The sequence below is a fragment of the Nesoenas mayeri genome (assembly GCF_963082525.1).
Source record: "Nesoenas mayeri genome assembly, chromosome: 10".
Classification (NCBI taxonomy): domain Eukaryota; kingdom Metazoa; phylum Chordata; class Aves; order Columbiformes; family Columbidae; genus Nesoenas; species Nesoenas mayeri.
In genome coordinates, this window is record NC_137560.1 from 17,743,734 (window position 1) to 17,767,399 (window position 23,666).

Consider the following 23,666-nt stretch of genomic DNA (forward strand, 5'->3'; position numbering starts at 1 on the left):
TTGCCTTAACAGAAAATAAACAGAGGACATTTTCAGTACAGAACATTGGCAAAAAGGTTAACATAATCATGTATTCCTCATAGCCCACCAAGAATTCAGCATTTAACTTCTAAGAGCTTGCCACAATTAAAAGAAAAAAAAAAGGTGACAGGATACTGCTTCATCTTGTGGAGGGAAAATTCCTACAAAGCACATGAGAGCAAATTTTAAGAGAAAATAAAAAGAGTCTAGAAACGTGGCAGAAGGACCCTGTGAAAAAATAGCTCTAGGATAACAAGTGCCATCAAATCAATAAGGTTCAGTTCTCTATGCATACACACACATAAAAAACACTACAAACATTCTGTTTTAATGACATTTTGGAATTTCATAGGGCATAAAAAAGTTTTTGCTGCTGTATCAGTCGGCATAGATTGGAAAAATCTTCCAGTTTCTCGGTTACAGATTGAAGAATATGAACCCTATGTTAGCCCTTTTGGGAAGTTTTGTTTCACCACAAAAATCCTCCCTCTGCATGATGGACCAATGCACATACATCTCCAGGCAATGATCAGGCTGCTGGCAGTGAGAGTGGGGCAAAAAAGAGGAGCATGAGGAAGAAAAATGGACAGCGAAAAGTAGAATTATGGATGATCCTTTTGGGGGGAAATGCGTAATACAATGGAACAGTTTGCTACCCACAAACTGAACTGGAACTATGTGCTGCATATACCAAAGCGGCCTCTACTGAAGTCTGTCTTCTGCTTGTACGTCAATATTTCCAGCCTACAAATTCTGTACATATTCTCCGATAATGCCCTTCCCCCAGTGCATCCCTCCATTTTATGGAAGTGAATAAAATTTAAATTTAGGACAGAAAACACTGTAAAAGCTAATAAAAAATTTACTGACACTAACAACAAGCACCACCAAACCAGAGGAGTATCAGGAAACCATGAGAGCCAACAGATTATATGGTACTTGCTCTGATTGTGCCAGCTGCTCTACCCGCTGGACACTGAGAACAATGATGCTTTTCCAGAAGTGATGACGTGGCAGAAACTCAGGCTCAGCAGCACCACATGAACAACTTTTACATAAACTACCACATGCCAAATAAAAAAGTGCACAAAACACCTTTTGTGACCGAAGAGCGAGAGATTTCCTCAGTCACTGTAACGCTACAAAGATGTAAAAAGCTAAGCTTTCCAGCCAAAATACTCTTGCGTATTATCCCAAGCAACAATGCCCATGCTGTAGCCGGTGGTTGCTATTTCTGGCAGAAAAGCTGATTCTGATACTGTTAAACCAAAAGGGACCATCTTTTCTGATAAGGAACCATTTCCCTGAGCCTTTGACTGCACTGTTACAAGACTAGGCAAGTGATGTTACCCCTTCTCCAAGCCAGGGAAGGCTCCTATAATTAGGGAAAGCTTATGGCGCTTAAACCCCTTGACAGGCAAATGAAATCAGTAAAGTACCATTAATCCTCACAGTAACTAATTCAGTGTGGAGCAAGACCTGGACAGACACATATCCAAAACTGTGAAGACTCAGAATGGCTACGTGCTTCCATATGGGCAGAAAATGTACAAATACGAGATGTGCTGGGATGCTAAGCACAAAACCTATGCACCAAAGGGCTTGGATTTAGCAATCCAGCCTTGTGCCTTTTCCTCACAAAATAACACATCATTGGGAAAAATCCTCATCTTTACACAACATGGTCCAAACAAAAGAATGCATTCTCTATATTTATTCCTAAATAAAAAACAGCTTGGCATCTTTGTTGGTTGAGACAATAATAAATTACAACCTGCCAGATGTGAGCTATAATAATGGTAGTGGTGATGATTTGGGGCATTTTTTTCCCCCAAGTATACTAGTTATGAAACAGAGAGTGAAAGGACTGAAAGAGAATTTCAGCATCTTTAATTAAGAAAACAGAATGAACTAGAAATCTGGAAAAATAACTTGTGACTAATATGCAGATTTTATCAGCTTGTGGATCGGAAGCCACAGTTTGCTGGAAGTTGTCTCCTTTTTTGTAATTTTCCTCAGAAGAAAAAGGCACTTGTGCGCTCTCTCTAACTGAATGCTTTGCCTCCATGTGTTCTGCAGCATATGCTCAAGTTTGCAGTTACTATTGATAGAATTGTAAAGAATTGCAATTCTTAAAATTTTATTAAAAAATCTGTTTAAGCTCAAATGCTACAGAATTTAAATTCTAATTCAGATATTCACACTCAAATGTCAGTCCTGGGACCTTCCCTTGCAAAATTACTACCATACATGGAATTTCATTTAAATAAAGGCTACAACAACACAGGCATTTAGACTGTGGCCTCACCGGAGCCTGTGTGCATGCATGAAATCTGGCGATGACAACAAAATGGTAGAAATATTCAGATTATTTTCAGCCAAATGTCCAGTGAGACACTTGAAAACTGCTAATTGGGAAGAAGATAGACACATGACTTTAAAGCAAGACGAAAAGTCTGCTCTGTGATCATTAGCTGAAACCCTTGGAGTGTTCACATGAATAACAGAGGGAAACGCCTTAAGAAGAGAGTGTGGCCTGGAAAAACAAAGCCCTGCAAGTGAAGGATGCCCATTCTCTACGTACATCTCCATATCAAGCATTTCTGGGACCTGTCAGCCCCCCTGCTAAGATAAGAGAAGCTGAAGTCATGGTTAATAACCTGCAAAGGGACAAACCCTGTATCACACACAAGATCACTCTGCAGGATTGGGGTTTATAATGACTGCCACAGTTTTCTGCAGGGATTGAACCCTTGGTTCTCTCCCTCCAGCAAAATTAAAATAAAAAAAAAAAAGGATCTGCTAAATTGCCAAGGCACTAATGCTGATGGACTTCAGAGAGCATCTCTTGAGGCTCTCTAACATCACTGGTAGATTTGATTTGGTCCCCCTGTGGCAGGGACCATGGCTGCCAGAACATTGCCTCCACCCCACGTGTTGGTGCTGCTCTGGCAGTTTCGGGGAGGAAGAGCAAGAGCTGGTACACGTGGGATCAGCAGACAGAGCAGCTCTGGTCCGGCCATTACTCACTTGTGACTCTGTAGCTGTGCCACAGGAAATGGGATGTACCATGAGGAAAGTACAGATAGGGCACTACACTGCCCACCTCCATGTTTCTTCCTTCTGCTCTGATTTGAGACTTTTGCAAGACATTTTCATCAGAAAATGTTAATTATGCCAAACTTTGATCACATCAGTGTACCACAGCATATGACTCTGCATAGGAAAACTGATTTCCATGTTATTAGGCACGCAATAAACCAAAGGCACCACAAATAGGAAAGATATGCATCTAGCTACAGGAATGACTTTGTTACACTCGAGGACTGCAACTATGAATTAGACCTGGGAACAAAATTTCCATTTCCTAGGCTTTTTTCTAGAGCACCATCATATGGATATAGATGCATATATACAAGCTCATGCAATCTCTAAGATGAAATGACTAAAGCTACAATAATACATATGACTGGGTAAGAAACGAGATACTGTAGCTCAGTTAACACCACCATAGGTGAGCGTGTAACACAGAAATGTATTCCTAAGGAGCGTGAAAATATGTTAACTCCTTGATGCTCTTCACAATCCATTATCAGCTAGAGAAGGCACACTATAATATCCAAATCCTGAGTGTCAAAGATTAAAGACATTATACACAGCCATAATCAATTTTAATTACATTGCTTAATCCACAATCATCCTGTAAACAGGTTAGGAGCTAATTGGTTCAATAAATAAATTCCCATCAAGTGCAACGAGCTGCACATTCAGCAGGATAAGTTATCCCTGCCTATGGCTACAGAAAAAGAGTTTGTTCCCAGCATTATCAGGACAAGATCACTTTTGAATTGGCTCAAGCTGCGGATCACGGCATTGCCAGCCCGTTGCTTCCCAAGGCTCACTGCAAAGGGCAAGGCTTTCAGATTGGCGGCAGATAGTTTGTGTACTCACTGCAGTGGTCTTCATTATATTCAGTATCTGAAGCATAAAATGTTCAACAACAAGACATTTTAACTCCTAAAACCAGTCAATTATGTTTGCTGAATTAGACTCTGTGACTGAGTTGGTAAGTGCAATGAAGGAACAAGAGTGAAACAAAAACCCTGTTTAAAATAGGTTGCTCCTTCAGAAAATGTTGTAATTACACACTGCAAATGCATTTGCATGTTCAATGAGTAATACATGTTTCTTGTGATGAGAAAGCCTGGAAAAGCTTAATCAAAGCCTAGCTTATCAGCAAAGGCTAATTGGCTTCCATAGTGCATCATCCAGCAGAATCTAGCATTAGTGCAAGCTTCGGCAACCATTACTTGGCAGAAAATCCCAATTTATCTTGATAACAGAGGTCTTACCTCCAGGGGTTTCCATGACCACACAATCAGGTGGTGCATCAGTGGCCCATCCCGTGCCCTCCAGTCAACATCACCCAGCTAATCAACTCAACAGCCAGGAAAACTGGGAAATGACCACGATGCAACGAATAATTTGGGTAGTAAGAAAGGTAGAGGGGTGATACTTAATGAGTGGAAATCTTTTTATTTTAAGAAAGACGGCAAAATAAAAACTAATTAATAAACTGCCATGAGTAACGCAACCCAAAAATGCAAAATAATGATGGACTGAAGTTTTCCCTACAGCAAGCTGTCATCTCAGTTTGTGAACTGAAAGGCTGATTTCCCCACTGTTATGCAAAGAAATGGTCTTTTTTTGTTTTTTAATTTAGACTTCATCTATAGCTGCTGAGTCTTCTTTACACTGAGGTGGGTTTGCTGGCAAGGAATAAAGCCAGCCCTTCACTTCCTGGGCATGATCTGTCTGTGATAATATTCTGGGGAAGCACATCTTAGTACTTCCAGACTTGGATTTCCACCAGGATGACACATGACAACAAATGACAAAATCTAAAGAAAGTCAGACCTTATGGGGGATGGGGATTAGCCACATTTTATATAAAGATGAATTTATTCATTTAACACTTCATCTAAAATCATCTTACATCTGTGGCACAGCTTGAAATTATTATCATCAACCTAGTAGAAAGTATCACAAGATACTGGTTTGGAACAAGTCAACAGCAAGGAGCTAGAACCAGAATTTGTTGCCATACAAAGCCTAGTATGCAAGAAATACTTTTGTCATTCCAATTCATTACTAATTCGAAGGTGAAGAATCAAATGCCACCAGCATCACCTGTAATCATTCTGTGGCTATTTGCCACTAGGTCACAGCAAAATGCTATCTTCTCGAAGTCTCAAATAGCTATCAAAAAAAAGCACGTATTGTACAGTGCAAAGGCAAATGAGAGAGCTCTGTGTTCTAAATTCATCAATACAGCACTTCATTGTTGAGAAGCTGAGCTAATTAGCTCTGCCCCATTGACATGATAGCATCACCTTAGGATCCAACTCGTCCCCTCCACATGGCACTGCCTGGTGTTGAGTAGGTCCATCCAGAGCCAGTCAAGGCATATTTGGATGACACAGGGTGTATGCTCTGCTAGTGTTTGTCATTCAAATCACCCAGCTACAAAACTCCAACTACAATGGTTAAACACAAGCAAAACAATCTAATTTTGTGCTTCAGAAGACCAAGTAAGAGTCCCCTCACTGTCTGTAAATCCGAGTGGCAGACCTGGGCGATTAGGACTGCATGTTTCCTAGGTGATAAGCCTTTCATTTTTCTGGAAGACATCTGAAATAGAGCATAGGAAGATTAACCCTCCCCAGAGAAGGGAGAGTTCACTGGCTAATTTCTCTTGCATTTAGATGTAATAATTAGGCATATTGATTCTGCTGCTTTGTTCCTTGCCATTATAGTGAAATAATTAAGACAACTTCAAGGAAATATTTGAAAGCTCGTTTCACATCATCTCTTCAAACATGGGCCACCTAACACTTACGTGCACACTCAAAGGGAAAAGCAAAGGCAGAATCTCGCCTTATTTATCTCCATAATTCATCAGGCACCAACTTCAGGCAGCAAAGTGCTGCCTCAGGCTTCACTCCATTTGCTGCCTATCATGACTATGAACAGCAACACAAATGACATCCATCTGGTGCGACCAAGACACACATTGCTCTGCTAAGCTCTCACAGCAGCTTGTTATCAAGGGGGGCTGGAGAGAGGCTGACCCCCTCCAAGAGTTATGAAGAAAAAAAGCAGTATTTGTAATTCCCCTTGCAGAGTCTCATGGTAACATTCTTCCAAAATATTATGCAAATTTTATTTCTAGTTCAAATTTTAAAGTTTAAGATTCTTGAAAGGTAATGCTGAAGTGTCTACACTGAAGAGCACTCATGATCTCCATTCTCTCAGATGGCAGCACAACCAGGTTTTTCAAATACAAGTATGAAACTATCCATGAAGGGCTCAGTCTTTGCACCGCACCCACAGGAGGAAAAGGCACCCCTGAGACAAACAGTTTGCGAGCTCCCTGGTGGTCCTCAGGGATGTACAGTTTCACTGAATGGATCAGAGCCTGAACTGTATATGCTGTGCATATCTGCATGAAAACTCAGGGAGAGCCAAGACTGAAACTATTATTAGAAGGATGAATGAAGACATTAAAGATGTTAAAGGTTCTGAGAAAAGCCACTTAAATTTAAAAGGATTTTCTCATGTCTAATTCAACATTACTAATTCAACAGTTGATAAGAATTCTCTGATCTCTCCAGTATGTCTCAGATTTAAATAATTTTCAGCAATTTTGTATTAAATAGCCTTTAAAATATCAATCTTATAAAAACACAGGGAAATGCATATGCATTTTAACACATACTTCCTTCCAAAGTACCACTAAGCCCAGCTGATACAAAATCATAGCATCCCGGATGCTGAGGGGCAAAGGAGGTGACTGAAAAGAAAGAGCTCGCTCCCCCAAAAGCATGCAGATATGCTGTCCTGGAATATGATACCAGATGTATTACATGTGGATGAGCATTTAGATCCAAAGTGAGCACCCAATTTTCCAGAAGTGAGGCATTTACTGCAGACTATGATCGCTAGAGTATCTTGACCCAAGCAGTGAAGTCGCAGCCTTCTCCAGCTTTTCCCTTTGTGCAAAGCTCACTCAGACCCTCTGTGACTGATGTAGCTCTGGCACAGTATTAGCTATTAACATTTAACACACGTCTCCTGTATCTAGTGGTCATTCTGACAGCAGGGGACCGATGTTTACGATTGAACACTTCAAACAGAAACCTTAGATGTGGCTACCTCTTAGGAGGAGGAAACATCTGAAGAATGTGTTTTTCTGATATTTATATTCCCTTAGAAATGAAGAGTGTTTTCTCTATGACTCACATCCATGTTTTTCACTTGTGTTATTTTTAAACTCTGAGATCTAGCACTGATTGGAGTGCAAAAAAGTGTGACTTTTCTCCTGTCCTACCCCAAAGGGCCTGTCAGCCAGGTACGGGTGACAGTAGGAACTGGGAACAGGTCATCTCCAGGTTTTCTATGGGGACAGAAAGTCTAAAGGAAATAGCTTTGGGATTTAAGAACATCAGTCATATGTGAAACTAAAATCTGCCAGGTTTAATGAAAAAGAAGTACATAAACCCATTTCCCATGAGAACTTCATCTATATTTGAAAACAAACAGAAAAACCCACCGAGAGTAAGGGCTTCTTTCTCTCCCCTCCACCCAAGAATATCTTTACAGTCTAAATCAGAGCTAAATGAAAAAAATGCAATAAATTAAGTAAGCAATTCAAGGAGATGCTCTCATGACAAGTGATTCTATGCAGATTGTTTACATGAATTTCATTCCACTGCACATCTCTTCTCAAATTCAGCATGCTCATATGAAGGCATCAGGAAGAAACACATGTCTGTCACAGCTACGTGGTGGGGGCTGCACTCGGAGTGTAGAGGCCTCTAAGAGCCACAAGATGTGGAAAAGAAATACAACAAATAATGATAAAAGAGTTTCAATGCTTTGAAATTGCTCCCGAGTCCAGCTTCTCTTTCAGCTTGGAGAAAGCTGAAGGCTTCCTTGCTGGAGCAAGGCTCACCATAAAATCTTGTTGGCTGAGCTAAAATGTCTTTGACATCAGGTAAGCGTAAATGCTGCCTTAAATACAGTTTAGTTCCTTTATAGCATCATTCAAGAGACATAAATGCCAACCTCAAGCTCAAACACAACCAGCTGTTCAAAGGAAAATCATGGGCAAGATTTTACTCTGGGCAGAAGGATTTTGCTCATGGTTTTGCAAAACTTTTTATTCTGCAGGAGCTAGAAAGAGAAAAGTTGAGGTAGAAGAAACACACAAGCAGCCAGAACAACAATAAAACCTGGAAACTTGAGAACAGTTAAGAAAGGGGTTTTGGAGGCTGTGGAAGTGCTGTCCCTCACTGGATGCAGGAGCACACCAGGCTGCTCTGTACTGCTAGTGCAAATACAAGTATATTGCAAAAAAATATCTGCAGCAACTTCTTTTAAAAGAACCTGCAAAGGTCTGAAAATTTGGGTAATGATTCAGATCAGACAGGTAACATTATCATAGAAATCCATTCAGTCTATGCAAAAAATTTATCCAGTTCTCCAAGTGACAGGGAATACAGTTTTCCTTGCAGTAACCAGGAACTGTACAAGATAAGAGTTTAAATACATTTCCATTCAGATAAGTTATCTCTTCCCCTCCCCACCAGCAGCTTTTAAAAGATGCATCTTGACCTTACAGCACTGGAGGGCTTTTTCTTCCCAGATTTTTAATTCACTGGCATCATGAAGACCTTTAGCAATTTACAGTGTGAAGAGCACTTTCTCTTCAGATTGCCCTGCTTTGAGCCAGTTTGTACATTACAGTTACTTCATTACTTACATTGCATTACACAGGGGCAAACGAAGCAGCCGCGCTCCTGTCTGTGGCAGATGTGCCCCAGGGCCGGTAGAAGCCAGATGTTTCCCAGGGCCCCACATCAGGTGCAGAGCCTGGGCTGCTGGGCTGCCTGGCTGCTCTACCCCAACTGTACCTCCGCTGTGTCGAGCCACAGAATGCACCTACCCTCATGCTAGCTTGAAAGTGGGGTAAATCAGGGAAATACTGCAGAGGAGGTACCCACACCATGAGGTTACACTAATCAAGGTGTTGCAATTTGCAAAGCAAACAACAAAACCCAACAAAACAAAACTTGTGGGAAACATCCAAATTCTGTTGAATGATGGAAGAAACACCAGAGGGACCAGAATGTATTTCTTCCTGCCTTTTGCTGTGATGATCGCAGCTATTTAGAATAATTTTGATTGGAAAAGACCTTTAAGATCATCAAGTGCAACATTTAACCCAGCACTGGCACTACATCATGTCCCTAAGAACCTCAGCTACATGTCTTTTAAACCCCTCCAGGGATGGTGACTCCACTACTGCCCTGGACAGCCTGTTCCAATGCCTGACAATGCTTTCCAGGAAGAAATTTTTCCTGATATCCAATCCAAACCTCCACTGGTGCAACTTGAGGCCATTTCCTCTCGTCTTATCTCTTGTTACTTGGGAGAAGAGACCAACACCCTCCATGCTACAACCTCCTTTCAGGTAGTTGTAGACAGCGATTAGGTCTCCCCTCAGTTTCCTGTTCTCCAGGCTGAATCCCCCCCAGTTCCCTCAACAGCTTCTCATCAGACTTGTTCTCCAGACCCCTTACCAGCTTCCTTGCCCTTCTCTGAACTTGCTCCAGTCCTTCTGCAAGTCATTGGGACATAAGCCAGACTCCTCAAACCCTGAAGCCATGCTTCCCATGTTTGGTTTTGGTGACATTTCACCTGGGGCTGAGTGTCAAAAATTTCAGGTTTAAGCAACTGTGACCAACAGACATGCAGAGTTTTCACCCTGTTACTCAGTTACAGTCTAACAAAATGGCATCTTGGCCAGAAAATCCCATGGGTTTTCTTCAGACATGTTTAAAGCAGAGCACTCCCACACCTTGTTGGCCAATTCCTGACCACTGCTTCTGCAAGGTGTCTCTTCTCCCTAAGTCCTTCCCATCTGCACATGCTACACATTGGCTTTATACATTGCATACAATACAGGTGGTAAAAACCAGAACAGACTGCAAGAAGCTCACTTTACTCCTTGAAGGCACCTGCACTTTCTTGGTAACGCAATAAGCTGATGAAATGCCAGGAGGCCAGTCTATAGGGAATACATGAGCACTATACGTGGCACATTGAATCCGATTTCACTGCGTACCACCATATGGAACAGAATCTCAGCAGCATCAAACGTTTACCTAAACTCCATTAATGTCTTCTTCAAGCCAATATTTATAGCATACACACCAGTAGCTGCTGTCAGAGTGTGTATAAATGTTAAACTGAACTGTTAAAGAAACATAATGACAGATGTAGAGATGCTGAAGAGTGCAATCTATTCTAATTTATGATAATTTATTTCCATCATCTGGAGCCCTATTCAGAAGCAAAAGCTGAATGCATCCCAAAGCGCATCACGGGGTAAAGTGTAAAAATCCCTAGAAAAAAAAAAATCTCTTTAAAACCAAGCAAGAGTACTCTTGTCCTTCCACCAGGACATGCTTAGCAATCTCTCTGTGCAGAAGTAATACAGATGTGGGGTACTTGAGCCCTGCCTCCCAGCAGGCCAGTGACACACAGGTTTTATTGCAAGTTGGGAATAGATGGGAACTGTTTCTCCCATGAGAGATGGTTGATCATTGCTGAGTCACTACTTTTGGGGGACTAAGATGTGCAAAAAATATTTATTAGCTCTGTCAGAGCCTCTTCAGCTGCATTAACTACAAATGCTGCACCCATGGGTGGCCAGCGCTAATAAGCACCTAAGCCAAAAGATGGAAAACTATTTTTAAAAAATGAGTGAACTACACCATGGTGAGCTATATGGCAGAAAGAGCTTTTCTATTTAACTCCTCAGCAATGCAAGCTGTGCTGGATCAATTCTGCCATGAGACATGGGCCCTGTCTCAGACTCCTGTTGCTGTGATTCTACTGTGAAAACAACAAAGGAAGGGACAAAAAAAAAAAAGGAAAAAATAATAATAATTCTTTAAAAACAACACACACAAAACAAAATAAGCAAAAATAGAAAAGAGTGACAGCACTTGGTCCCCACAGCAGGGAGTGTCACCAGGGCGCAGAGGACTGTAGACAAGGAGCTCCTTTTCACAGCATTGTCCCTTCCCGTGAATGCCATAACCTGGGCAGCGGCAGGAGCCGTTCTGCTGCGTGGCGAACCCAGCGTCCCCTGCATATGTCAGCCCACCGCGACGCCAGCTCCTGCTGCCTGCCAGGGACTCGCAATCTGGGCAGGCACAGATTTTGTGCTGGAACGGGCACCATCCCCGCAGAGCCGCCTGCCACGGGTGACAGGCTGCAAGGGCACAGCCCACGGAGCCAACGCGGCAAACAAAGGAGGCAGCAAACACAGGAGGCTGATGAACCTGGCTCGCTGATTCTCTTCTAAACAGACTGTACTACCTCTGTGCAGCTCTGAAAAACTCCACGTTTGAACAAGAAAAGGGCTAGGTAAACAATATAACCGTAAACCAAAACACCAATATGTACACACTGTCTTAAAAGTCAGGTGAAAATCTTCCATCAAAACCACTTCCTGCATTTTAGACTCACTCATCTTTTTCCAAAAAAGTCATCATTTCTCAAAAACATGTTGACTCTTCTTTGCAAGTCCCAGTGCTAAGGGCTTGTGATATCCACCCTGGGAACACTATTGCATTGCCTCCAAGAGGTTTGGGTTGGTCCCTCATGCTGCCCCTGCTCTGTAAATCAGGCTTCACAGCCAAACTACACTGTTAATGTGATCCATCACAGATGCATCTTCATGAGGAGAGAGCCTGTGGCATTGCAGTGGGGTGTGGAGAGAAGGAAAATATGACCTGACCACTGTTTCTCTACAGAAATATTTTGAGCGGAACTATTGTAGTTTCTGGGAAAAATATTTCTTCATTCACAATCTCACCAGAATGCCAAAGTTTCCAATGGAAATTTAGATAAAATATGATTTTTTTTTCCCCCCAAGGAAATGAAATTCTTTATTTCAAATCAGCTCTACCAATGACTCTTCGATATAGTGATGATGGCTGCTACCCTAGCATTTAGGTATAGCCCACATTACAAAGGACAAATACTCCACACGCTCCTCAGTCACATGCCCCAGGCTATAAAACACAAGGGAGCTCACTCTTAATACCTTTCCTTGCCATAAAAACATCACACACTCCCTGTTCACCTCCTCCCATCACAATCAAAGCCCAGCCACCAACAGCACATGGAAAATGAGTAACCATGTCTTTATTTGAAGACTTTTCTATACATTCAGAAATCAGCTGCAACGGCATTGCTTGGCTACATGCTGCTCGGTACCCATATTTTGCACAGCTGTGCAGAAAGCTGAAGCCTAACAAATGCTCTCAAACCAGCACTGGGATGGCACTAATGAATAGATGTGCCCAGTCAAAGCCAGACACCATTAATTCTGCTCTCCGACTGAGGAATCAAACTTTATTAATCATCCCACTTGAAACTGATTCTGTTTTGCAGTAAAATCCTAACTCCTGGCCTTAACCCCCTCAATGAGTAATTCCATCAAGAAAACCCTTCTTGCAGCACCATTCACAGAAGCAGATTAAAAATGGGGAGAGAATAAGTTCAGAAAGAAGCTCTATTGAGCCATACTCGTGAATAATCCCTCTGTCCACATGCCTTAGGTCACCAGTTGGAAAAGTCAGTTTGCAATGCACTCAGTACTCGGCAGCGTGCAGCTTCTGCATTTTTATCCATACTCAAACGCATCCTCGCATCTATGTGCAAGATTAGAACAAAACGCTGCTAAAACACAACCGCAAACACCATGTATATCAGCTCACTGAGATCAAAGGCATGCAGCAGCAAAGAATTTAATTAAAATGTTAAAATTAAACAGGAAGGCATCCATTGTTTAATTTTTTGGCAGGCATGTTCTTTCAAACTGGGACCTAATTCCACTCCAACACGCTGACTGCCCTTGGAGATGGCAATCAGGAGAGCTCTGCCGGATCTATCAGCTGCTGGATTTGGCACTGGGGGGAATCCCACACTTGCTTTGGTTTTGAAGCACAGTCTCTAAAAAAGCACTTGGAGAAACTGCTCAACTCCACAGGATAATTATTGCAATATACATTTTCTGCAGTAATAAGCCAATTTCTAGTATCAAGCCTAACCCCTTTGGGCTGGGCATGTTATACACCCATGGGTATCATTCCTCCTTACAGCCCCAACGGGGAGCTGTGACCTTGCCGCATTCAACCGCTCACAGGCACCACTCTTGCCATCCGAAGGTTGTTCTAATTGGATAAAAAACTGATAAGGAGCAGTGCTTTTCTGTGTGCAACACAGCCTCTGCCTGAGGAGTAGCAGGGGAAAGAACTATGTGGTTTTAAACTTGTACACAGATGGGAGATTTGTTTAGTTTTGCTTCAAGCATACCTCCAGCACACAGCCGGGGAGAAGAATATTCTGAAAACACTTCAAACAAAGCTCAAGTTTGCTTGTTAAATAACTGTAAGATATTTCCTGGCATCTGGGAGTATTTTGACTTGGACACTGAAGGCAGCCATAGGCCATAATACAGCCTGCATCAGGGAGGATGAACCCAGAAGCCAGTTGTCTCCTTGTTTTTCAAGAACCTGGCAAGGTAGATATTGCTATTTATATAGCATTATTTGGGGTACCACAGCCAAAGATACATTGGATTTGCATCACCTGAGAAATAACACAGGAGGGCAAAGCATTAACATCAGGAGAAGTGAAGACTGAGGACAGACATAACAAACTTCCTTTTGAAAGCCAAAGAGCTATTGAAGTACTGTTACTATAAATTAACTCCTGATGTATCCATGAACTTGCCAATGTTAGGTAGCATTTCTTTCAGAGATCTTCTGGGCAGAATTTCATCCCCAATACTTCAGGTTCTTCAGCACTTCTAGTGAATATTCAAGTCAGGTTGTTTGCAGGAGGCTCTGGTATTTCTCATGGAATAAAGATCAAGTTGACAGGTCAGGAGTTTCACAAGACAGTCAAATCAGATTTATTTCTGGCAGTGGGTCTGGGGCTGTACACGTCCCATCTGAAAATGTATAACACTTCATTGGAATCTTCCTGCTTGACAGTTTTTCTCCTGCTTCCTTAACAAGGAGAAGCAGGAGACTCTCCCTGCTGCTGTCTGGGACACCTCAGTGCCTGGGATGCTTGTTGGGGTCTTCTTAGCAAAGAGACATCCCCAATCCCCCAACAAAAGCATTCTGTGCAGGGTTTCATAATCTCTGACCACTCTGAAAATACACACGCTAATTTCCGCCTTGTGATGGTACAAACAAATCAGGGCTGGGGCATTTGCACCAGCGCTTCTGTGGGAATGGGAGTCCACAGAGCATCCCTCAGCTTCATCCCAAGCTCCAGCACTTTTTACTTCCCACAGATTCAGTTCAGCAGCTCCAGCCGGCTCTGCCTCTAACACAGCCTTCTCCCCAGATGCAAAGGCATTTTGGAAAAGGCACAGACAGAACAGCTTGTTCAGAGAAACACATCTCTCCATTAGAACATCCCAAAGAAATGAAAGGTAAAACAATCAAGGGCGATGAGCACATTACTTCAGCTTTTCTTGGCCAATTTTCCTGGGTTGTGCACATAGACCACTGCTTTAAGGACCCAAGTTGGCACTAGGCTCATGAGACCTTTCTGCTTTCCTCTCCACACTGAGGACCATAACACTGCCTCATGCCACAGATGGCTGCTCATCTGGAAAACCCCCTCTCTTCAGAGGTCACGTCAGTCTAATCCTCTGCTGATCCTTCTCCCCCAGCAGCATTATGAAAATACTCAACTGTGGCAGTGATGGAGCTGCCCGGTGCGAGACTCCCTGTCTGGACTCTGCTCCCTCTCACCACATCCAACCTCTGAGTGTGACCCACAGGAATTCCCATCTCACCATGCATTTCAGCCGAGGTTTGAGTGGTTTGCAAATGCCTACGATTAGCACATGCAAAAATCTTCTGGGTTGTGCACCCGTGGATGTGCCTGCATGCACAGGCTGCTGAGGCAACACCTAATATTTTTTGTTTATATAAAAGGTTCTCAGGGAATATTTACTTGACTGAATGCTATTGCCAAACCCCTTTAATGCCATAATTTGTATCTACAATTATAAAAATTGAAACTCCCATCATTTTATGCAATTTAAGCATTTCCTTAAAAAAGGGGAGCAATATTAGCTCTTCTCACTGAGTGAAGCATTCTGAGTGGGAAAACACTGCTTCCAAAGACAAACCCAAGTAGTCTCTACAATGGCCAAAAGATAAAACTGTGCAAATTAAACAAAGCAAAAGCTTACAGTTTGTCTATATTCAGTATTCTTTTGCTTTTGCCAAAAAAGCAAGCAAGCTGTCACCTTAGCAACTATGTCACACTTTGCAGTACATACACCACTTTGAACAAACACCTTAAAAGCAGCACCTCCACACTGTATGTTCCTTTCCATAGTGTTCTTTACAGCACTTTGCAGATCTCCTCTGAGAGTAAAAGCCATTAAGACCCCTCTGGCCAGTTGTTGGGCTGGACAGCCAGACAGATGTTCAAGTGCTGGTTTCCATACTGCACCCCAGGACCACTCCAGGACTATAATACTACTTAATGCTTTTATTTGGTGCCAGAGGAGAAAGCTGCACCTGCAGAGGTGTGGCTGGAGCTCTTTGTCTTCCATCACCAGCCCTGTGCAGAGCCCAGCATTATCTGCTTTTGCCTCTCCCCTTCTCCCATGTCAGGAGGAGAAAGTCTTCTCTCCCAGAGAAGAGCAGAGACTTCAGCCATGGACCAGAAGGTCTCCTGCCCCTTGGGATCACCCGTAGTGCCCTGAATCCAGGTTAACTCAGGGACCACAGGATCCAAATGATAAAAGGGTTTTACCATAAGTACCTCCAAGCCTGTCTTCCCCAAACTGCAACATTTGAATCCAGAGATGTCAACATGCTGGGCCTTTACCCGGGGATGCAATTATGCAAATGCTGATTTACAGGAGTAATGACTGAAACATCTCCCTCAAAAATTGGCAAGAAGAGTTTAACCGTGTATGTCTAATGGCACAACCCTCTATCTCCACGCATCTTCTTGCTAGTTTGAAAGTCAGATCATTTTTGTTCTTCCTTTCATAGAAACCTGGTTTGTATATATAATCAAATTTAGCATTAATGAGCTTCTCTCCTCATCTTCTATTCCTAATGCTTCGAACAGCCACATTCAGATAACGCCAGCAGATTCTGTCAAAAAGATGGCTTACCACAAGGAGATTTTAATAGTTTCAGCCAGGGATTTCCATAGGAGCACTACATAACTCCAAAAACTCCTGCCTCCTGGAGCACTGTATCTCATGTGCTGATTCTACATAACTCACACCAGTCCCACTCTGGGCCACTTGAGAATCATCAGCATTTAAATAACTTGTTAGGTGACCTTTTAAAATCAACTCTCCCACGATCACAACGTGAACCTAAATGGAAAATGGTAAGCACTTTTCAGATGAAAGATGTCATTTATTTGCAACGTGGTCAGGCATTGCTGACCTTTTCTCCTTCCCTCCTTGTCTGCACCAGCATTTATACCATTTTAACAGCAACTTTTTGATGGAACAAGATTAGCGCAGTTCTTAGTTTTCAATAAGATATGCACACAGATAAACACGCATGTGAACAGAGTGCAGAACAGCCAGCTCTTTACAGTCTGCATAAAACCATGCAATCACAAGACGGACTTTCTGCTCTTTCCCTTGTGTTCTGGGTTTTCAGTCCTCAGGAATTCTTTCTTTCTTCTGCTAACCTGATCTAAAAGCATATGGTCTATCAAAGCCAAAGGTTTCAGAATCACAAGACTCCCAGAAGCTGAGACTTTAATACCAGAAGGTAAAATACCACGTAGGCAGCGTTACTGCTTCTGCTGCCCTTGTCCCAGTCCCAGTCCCAGTGACATATGGCTTTCACATCTCTCTTCAGCGAGACTACAAAAACTTTTCAGATCTTTCTCATCACACACAACTGAGCCTAATATCTAACAGCAAAATCCACGTCCCGTTTCTTCCCAATAAAAATAACTTGTCCAACAGAGTTCTCTGCCTGCAGGTCACCAATAAGTTCACAAGTCGTATGTCCAATGACAAGGACCAAAACAGCCTGTTCACAGGGCTCAGGTCTCTTTGACATTGACATCCCATTGTTTCACTGTGGCAATTTTTGTCTGTATGGAACTGCAGTGTATTTTGCATGCATTCTACTAAGCTGCCTATACGGAATCATCCAATTAATGACAGCTTACAGAGGAGGGTTAGTTACATGGTAATTACCTTTCTAATATTAAAATACCATTGAAATTGATTTACACTTTTTGACTAGGCAGAATGTTTCATTGACCTGACACTACATATACAAGACCTTTGAGGCAGGAACTGAGACCAGGTTTTCAAGAACAGCTAGGTACCTACATCCCAAGGCAGACACCAAAAAAACCTGACAATACATTTTTCACATGTGTTTGTGTATCTTACACATCAAGATGGATGGACCCAACACTAAATGCAGCATCTGATCCTGACATTGCATAAGCAACACCGGCAGGCAGAAAGAAATATTATTTTTATTAAGGCTTTTCTTTCAATATGAGGATTAGAGAAGATAAAATACTCAGCTATTCCAGCCCTGCATCTATGAGGAGCATTAAGCTTCAGCAAGGTTACCCTGCTCCATCACCTAAAGCCTCTGCCCATGCCAGAGTACACAGCTGCCTTCTGGTTAAGCAAAAACTAAACAAGCACAAGCAAACGTGATGAAGAGCCTCAAGCAACTCTAAAATATCTCAGGCCCATAATACACTATACAGAGTAAACTGCTAATCACACATGCCTCATGCAAGCATTACCTTTTTTTTTTTTTTTTCATTTATTTTCAGTATCTCAAGATATCTAGGCTTTTCTAGGACACACTTGAAAGCATGCAGCTACTTATGTCCATTCATATGCATGCAAATATAATCCAACAAAAGTGCTTCATGGCCAGATGAGCAATCAGAGTTAGGACAAAAGACAAGACTTATCATCAGTCTTTCAAGATTCAGATTCCCTTTGCCTTCCACATACACGTCTGTTTGCAAGGCAAGGGTTGCTAACCCTTGCAGAAGCGACACAATCAGAGCAAGCTTGACTCTTGCCAGGCTGGCAACAGCCTGGCCTTTTTCCTGGCTCACCAAATGATCATATCATGAAGGCAAGGATGCAAAGCGAGGTCAGCTTGGTCCATGTGCACACAGATTTTTGAAACTGCCTATGTCCAACTTGCACTAGAGATGAATGGGGATTTGTTGTCCAAATGCCCTGCACTGCTTTGGAAATCTTTGGCACATCCCATGAAGATGCTCATGAGCAGTGATGATCTGCTGTCATGCAGGGCCTGGAATGTATTTTTTTCTGCACAAATAAAAGAATTAATACAACTCCTCAGACACATTTGGGTTCATTAAAGATCCTAATGTCCACTTCCAAGTTGTCCTACCAAGAAAAGCCCCAGTGTCCACAAGATTCATCCTACAACATAAACAACTCAACAACTGCCCTGATACAAGCAGCACCAGCTCAGACAGAGCCACTTAAATGGTTTTTGTACCCAAAACACCCCTCCAGCTTTGCCCATACCAGCCTAGACAGGGCTGTAAGCTGGCAGAGCAGGGACCTTGTTGCATGGTATTTTAAAACAACAACCTGCAGATAACAAGGCAATCACAGTATCTCCCAGCTTGCAGCTTCTGCCAGTTTCTGCATCTCCGCTATTTATTGAGGGTTACACAAAAAGGTATTGCGTGCAGCACTGCAGCTCCTGTTAATTTACACGGAAACTGGACAAATGTCAGGTTGGTTTGTGTTTGCAGAGGAAAAGTTGTGGCAAAAATCACAGCAAGCAAGAAGAAGCAATTAAAAGCCTGAGCCTAGTGATACAAAATTTCTATTTTTATACAAAATATTTTGCAGGTAACCACCCCATTATACATGAGGTAGTTCATACACACTTCACATTGTGATGTGCAGAACTCTACTTTTCACTTTTGCACATTTGCTTTTTGTAGGACTCCAGAGAGGCAACAACCGTGAAGCCCATACACCACAAATGACAAACCTCCTTATCTTACTCACTTCTTGCAGACCCCAATAAAAGCAGTCTAAACACATCCAGAGATCCACAGGACTGAAATTAATCCAGGGAGACAAATGAACATATTTCTTCTCTTTTGTCTTTCTTTATTCATTATTGTCAGGTGTGTATGCAGGAGAGTCGTTTCTCAAGTGAAGTTGTAATAGCGTTTGTGACATTGCAACTAGTTGTAGTGCCATGGTAGATTATCATGAGAAATAAGCTTCAGAAACATACCCACTTCTCATGCAAAGATCTGTGGAGTAACGCCAAGGGAATAAAGAGGAGCAAGAACAAACACAGCTTCTATGTAACCTTTTCGTGCCCCTAGCACATGTCATGAACCAGAGTTGACTCAAAGCTGGAAACATCCAGGGCCTATCTTGTACAGATGGGCACAGATTTCCAAGCACAGATTTGTGACCAATATACATACTCCAAGTACACAACATATTAACAAGGTAGAGTTCAAAAAATGCAACTTTCGCTCAATTGCTACAAGTCACTTTTTTTTCTTCTTTCTCTTAACCTTTTCTGGTTCTGAGCCAATGTCGCCTCTTAGTAGCTTCTAAATGCAATTTCTTGTCTGAAAATAAGATTCCAAAGTACATGGGAAATACAAATGAAAACATAACGCGGCACTGTGAATATTCAGAAGAATCAGTCTTATGTCAGCATCTTCTCTCTGGGTGTAAGGTGATAGTCAAAGTAGAAGATTGAAGGTCAGATGAAGTCCCTGCTCCTCGAGACAGAGGTCTATGTCTGAGCCAGACTACTGGTAAACCAGAATTTGCACACCTATAGGTTGTTTCTGCAACAATTACAGTTTCACACCTGAGAAACTCATGGCCACCTTAGTTGTCTCCAGACTTGAAAATATTTCCACTTGTGTGTACACCAATTTCAGCAGCACCATTGTATGAGATGTTTATTAACAAAGACACACTGACCTCTGAACCACCATGGGCTGATCCAAATTGCCCAAAAGACAGGAATGTAAACTCAAGGCTGGACTACCTGGACCAACCGAGGGCATTTTTGATGTACACCATCTCCACCCTTCTGAGGAACACCCCCACCTCTGCCATCTGTGTTGCAACACCACAAAGCTGCTCTGCAAGCACAAGAGGCACCCAATGCCCAGAACCACTGTGTCACCAGCTGGGCTATGAACTTTATTTCTTTGCAGATGCAACCTAGGACTTAAGTGGGAGGTGTTAAGAGGTGCCATGAGTAGCATATGGGGCTACAGTACACAAACAGCAGAGGATTAACGCCAGCTTTTTCCTTCTTAGATTGCAGAAAGGGCTTTCCCCACCTCTGTGCCCTACCTGCTTGCTTTTCACACCAGATATCCAAAACATGGCCTTCTGGGAAATATGCATTACAAACAAACATAGGTTTTCCAAAAGCAGAAGTTAACACCTCCCTTTTAGATGATAAATAAGCCAAAAGAAGGCAATATTAAAACTACTTGCACTTGCTTTCTGAAATCCTAAAACTCTGTAAAACTGGGTGTTGTTATTCAGCTGCCACGTCACTCGCACGATGCCAGTCACACCCTCTGACAGGTGATTACTGTAAAGCTCAAAAATAATTCATCAGAGTTAACAAGGGTGGGTTTAGTAAATTCCACTGTCACTAGCACTTTTTGCATAAAAAACTCCACTCACATCATTTAACACCCAAAATGAAACAGCTGTAAATCCAGCAATTAGCAGTGTAATTTGACTGTTCTGATCAAGTGCACCGAGGGCTGCAAGGCAGCCGGGGAATGTGGAAGAGGCCCCAGAATTGACTGGAGCATTTGGTCTTTTTTTTTTTTTTCAAGTTTAAAGTTATAATTAGGCTGAAAAATGGATTTTGAGGGAAAGATGAACACTTAGTTGAGACCAGAGATGGTAGAGAGAGGTGAGTAGCAGTTGGTAGGCATGCTGGGAGGAGAAGGAAGATGGGAGCAACAAGATAAAGTGAATAGAGCTGGAGTTTGGGTAACACAAAAAGCCTTTCAATTATATTAAAAAAATAATAATAATAAAAAGGTCCTTCACATTCTGAGATACTGTGTACTAACTTGTGCATAATTTTGCTCACACATAAATATCAAAAGGGGAAGAAGTAAATTCTCACACTGTCTCAAATGTTAACACACTCTGCACTCTTTTCCAGCATTGCCTTTTTGCCAAGGATTGATACACCTGAGCTCTGTCAGAAGAGCTCTGTTTACATACATCCGCATGTGCATTTATATACATACAAACAGGTTTTCAACCATGACAAAGGCAGCTTTTATATTCAGCTGTTGGAAGAAGTTACAGACCAAGGAAACTGCCAAGAGAAGAGTTCCCACTCACTGTCCTGAGGACACCAACGCACCGGGGGAACAGTTTCCTTGACAGGCAGAGCCTGCACCCGCCGGCCCTGAGCCCTTCCCAACCACCCCAGACATCACTTCACCGGGCAGTCAGTCAAAAGACCATGCTCCCAGCAGCTGTTTGCCATAGAAACAGCTTTTTCCCCCCATTCTGCTTCACAGGGAGCTCTGCAGAGTGGTTAAAACACCCTCAGCCCAGCGTCCGGGAGTTAACCCCTGGATGCCCTGACTTCACCTCCAGGCAGGAGCAGCAGCGCTGGGTGGGTTTGTGAGCTCTGGATGAGGAAGGCAAGGGACCTTGTCCATCCTCCACATGCAGGTCACCTCGTTGTAGGGCCACCTCGTTTCAAGCCCACTGCACCATCGCATCCCCATCATCCAGCTGCATGGGACCTGATGCTTTGAGGCACCCATGGGGGAAGAGGAGATGCTGATGAGGTGAGCAGGGACTGGGTCTAGGGCAAGCAGCTGCCCCCAGCACCCCAAAACACCCCCCTGCAAACACCCCGCGGCCAGGCTGCGCGCGGCGGGTGCAAACATGTGGATAAAAGCACCCGCACGCGGATGCGCCCCCCAAAATATGCATCTTACATAATTCCCCAGCCAGTCAGCGTTAGGGGAATGTGATTAATCCTCCATGACATGTTCTGAACTTTCGTTCAGAGAGGCTCTCTCCTCCCGCAGACCTACTGGCGATGAATGTCATTTGACCTGCAGACTTCACTACGAATGAGCATCAGAGCAACAAACAGTGACATTGCTCCGCAAACCAATTATCTGCCTCCTTCCCCGCTCGGCCCAGAGACAAGTTTGCTAAATGCATAATGAGGATTTTCTCCACCCCCACCCCCCCCTCCCCTTTTTTTTTTTTTTTTTTTTAAATCTTTTACATCCAGCACAAGGATGACGGGGGGCATCCACAAACACAGCCCGCAGCCCGCTCCTCCTGCCACATCGCTGTGGGATTAGCGTCCCCAGGCTCACTCCCTCGCCCCCAGCCCCATGTCCCCTGTCCGCAGCCCCTGCCGCCGTCCCAGCCCAGCTCCCACCTGTTCCGCGGGGCGCAGCGCCGGGCGCGCACTTTGGTGACAGCCCCCGCCACCCTGACCAGCCCACCCGCGGCCGGAGCGCTGCCCGACACCCCCTCCTCCCCACCCGGGACTCACCCACTCGAGCACCCTGAGGAAGGCCAGCGGCTCCTTCACCACGCGGAAAGTGCCCGCGGAGGCGAGCTGCGGGCAGAGACAGGGAGGGGGTCAGCACCGCGCCCGCTCCGCGCTCTCCCGCTCCCGACCTCCCCGCATCCCGCCCGCGGGGCTCCGCGTACCTGGTCCACCGCCTCCATGGCGTCGCAGCCCCGCGGAGCCGAGCGGAGGCGAGCGGAGCGGAGCCGCCCGCCAGCCGGGGATGCGCGGCGCTGCCCCCGCGCACGCCGGGCGGAGCAGCCGGGCGGGGCCCCGCGCCCCCCGCACCGCCCCGCGGAGCCGCCCCGCGCCCGGGCACCGCTCCGGCTGCCGCCCGCTGCCGGCGCGCTGCCTCCCGCTGTCCGTCCGCCACTTCTTCAAATTATTAATTAAAAAAAATAAATAACTCCTGGCAGGAAGGTAAAGGAAGATACCGGAGGAAGAAAAAATAAAATGAGAATAAACTGCTTCCCCACCGCCTGCAAAGAAATTGTTAATATTTCGATGGAAGCAGTAGGGACAAGGGATAGTACCGCGTTGCACCGTGTCCTTCTGTCCCCTCTCGCCTTCCCCGGGTGAACTTGCCCGCCGACTCCAGTCCCCCGCGGGCCCAGGGCTGCAGCTCGGCTCTCCTGCTCTCCAAGCGATCAAGTCCTGCTTTTCTAGCATTTCCTTGACAGCAGAACAGCGTTCTCTGTCTTGCACTGCCCTCGTTCTGGCCTCATTTCCCAACATAGCCTTAGCCTGGCAGGAGCAGCAGGTCCCTGTGTCCATCCACGCTTGTGTTGCCTTTGACTACTGACAGTGTTTCCAGTTGCTTGTGGCATTGAAACATCACCTTGAGGGGTTTGTGGTGGAGCCAGGACCTGCCCTAAAAAGGCTCAGGAAAGCAGAGGG

General features: G+C 43.9%; 1 protein-coding gene across 1 annotated transcript in view; it reads right to left on the minus strand.

Annotated features, from left to right (window-relative positions):
• The window catches only part of SYNPR (synaptoporin), a gene marked incomplete at its 3' end in the record, with an annotated part of 102,691 nt that extends 79,569 nt beyond the window's left edge, over positions 1 to 23,122 (minus strand). The window contains exons 1-2 of the mRNA XM_080350536.1: positions 22,913 to 23,122; positions 22,752 to 22,817 (exon numbers count right to left, since the gene is read on the minus strand). Coding sequence (XP_080206662.1) covers positions 22,752 to 22,817; positions 22,913 to 22,930 — 84 coding nt within the window. The 5' untranslated portion in view covers positions 22,931 to 23,122. The remainder of the gene's footprint in view (positions 1 to 22,751; positions 22,818 to 22,912) is intronic.
• Positions 23,123 to 23,666: the final 544 nt, after the last annotated feature.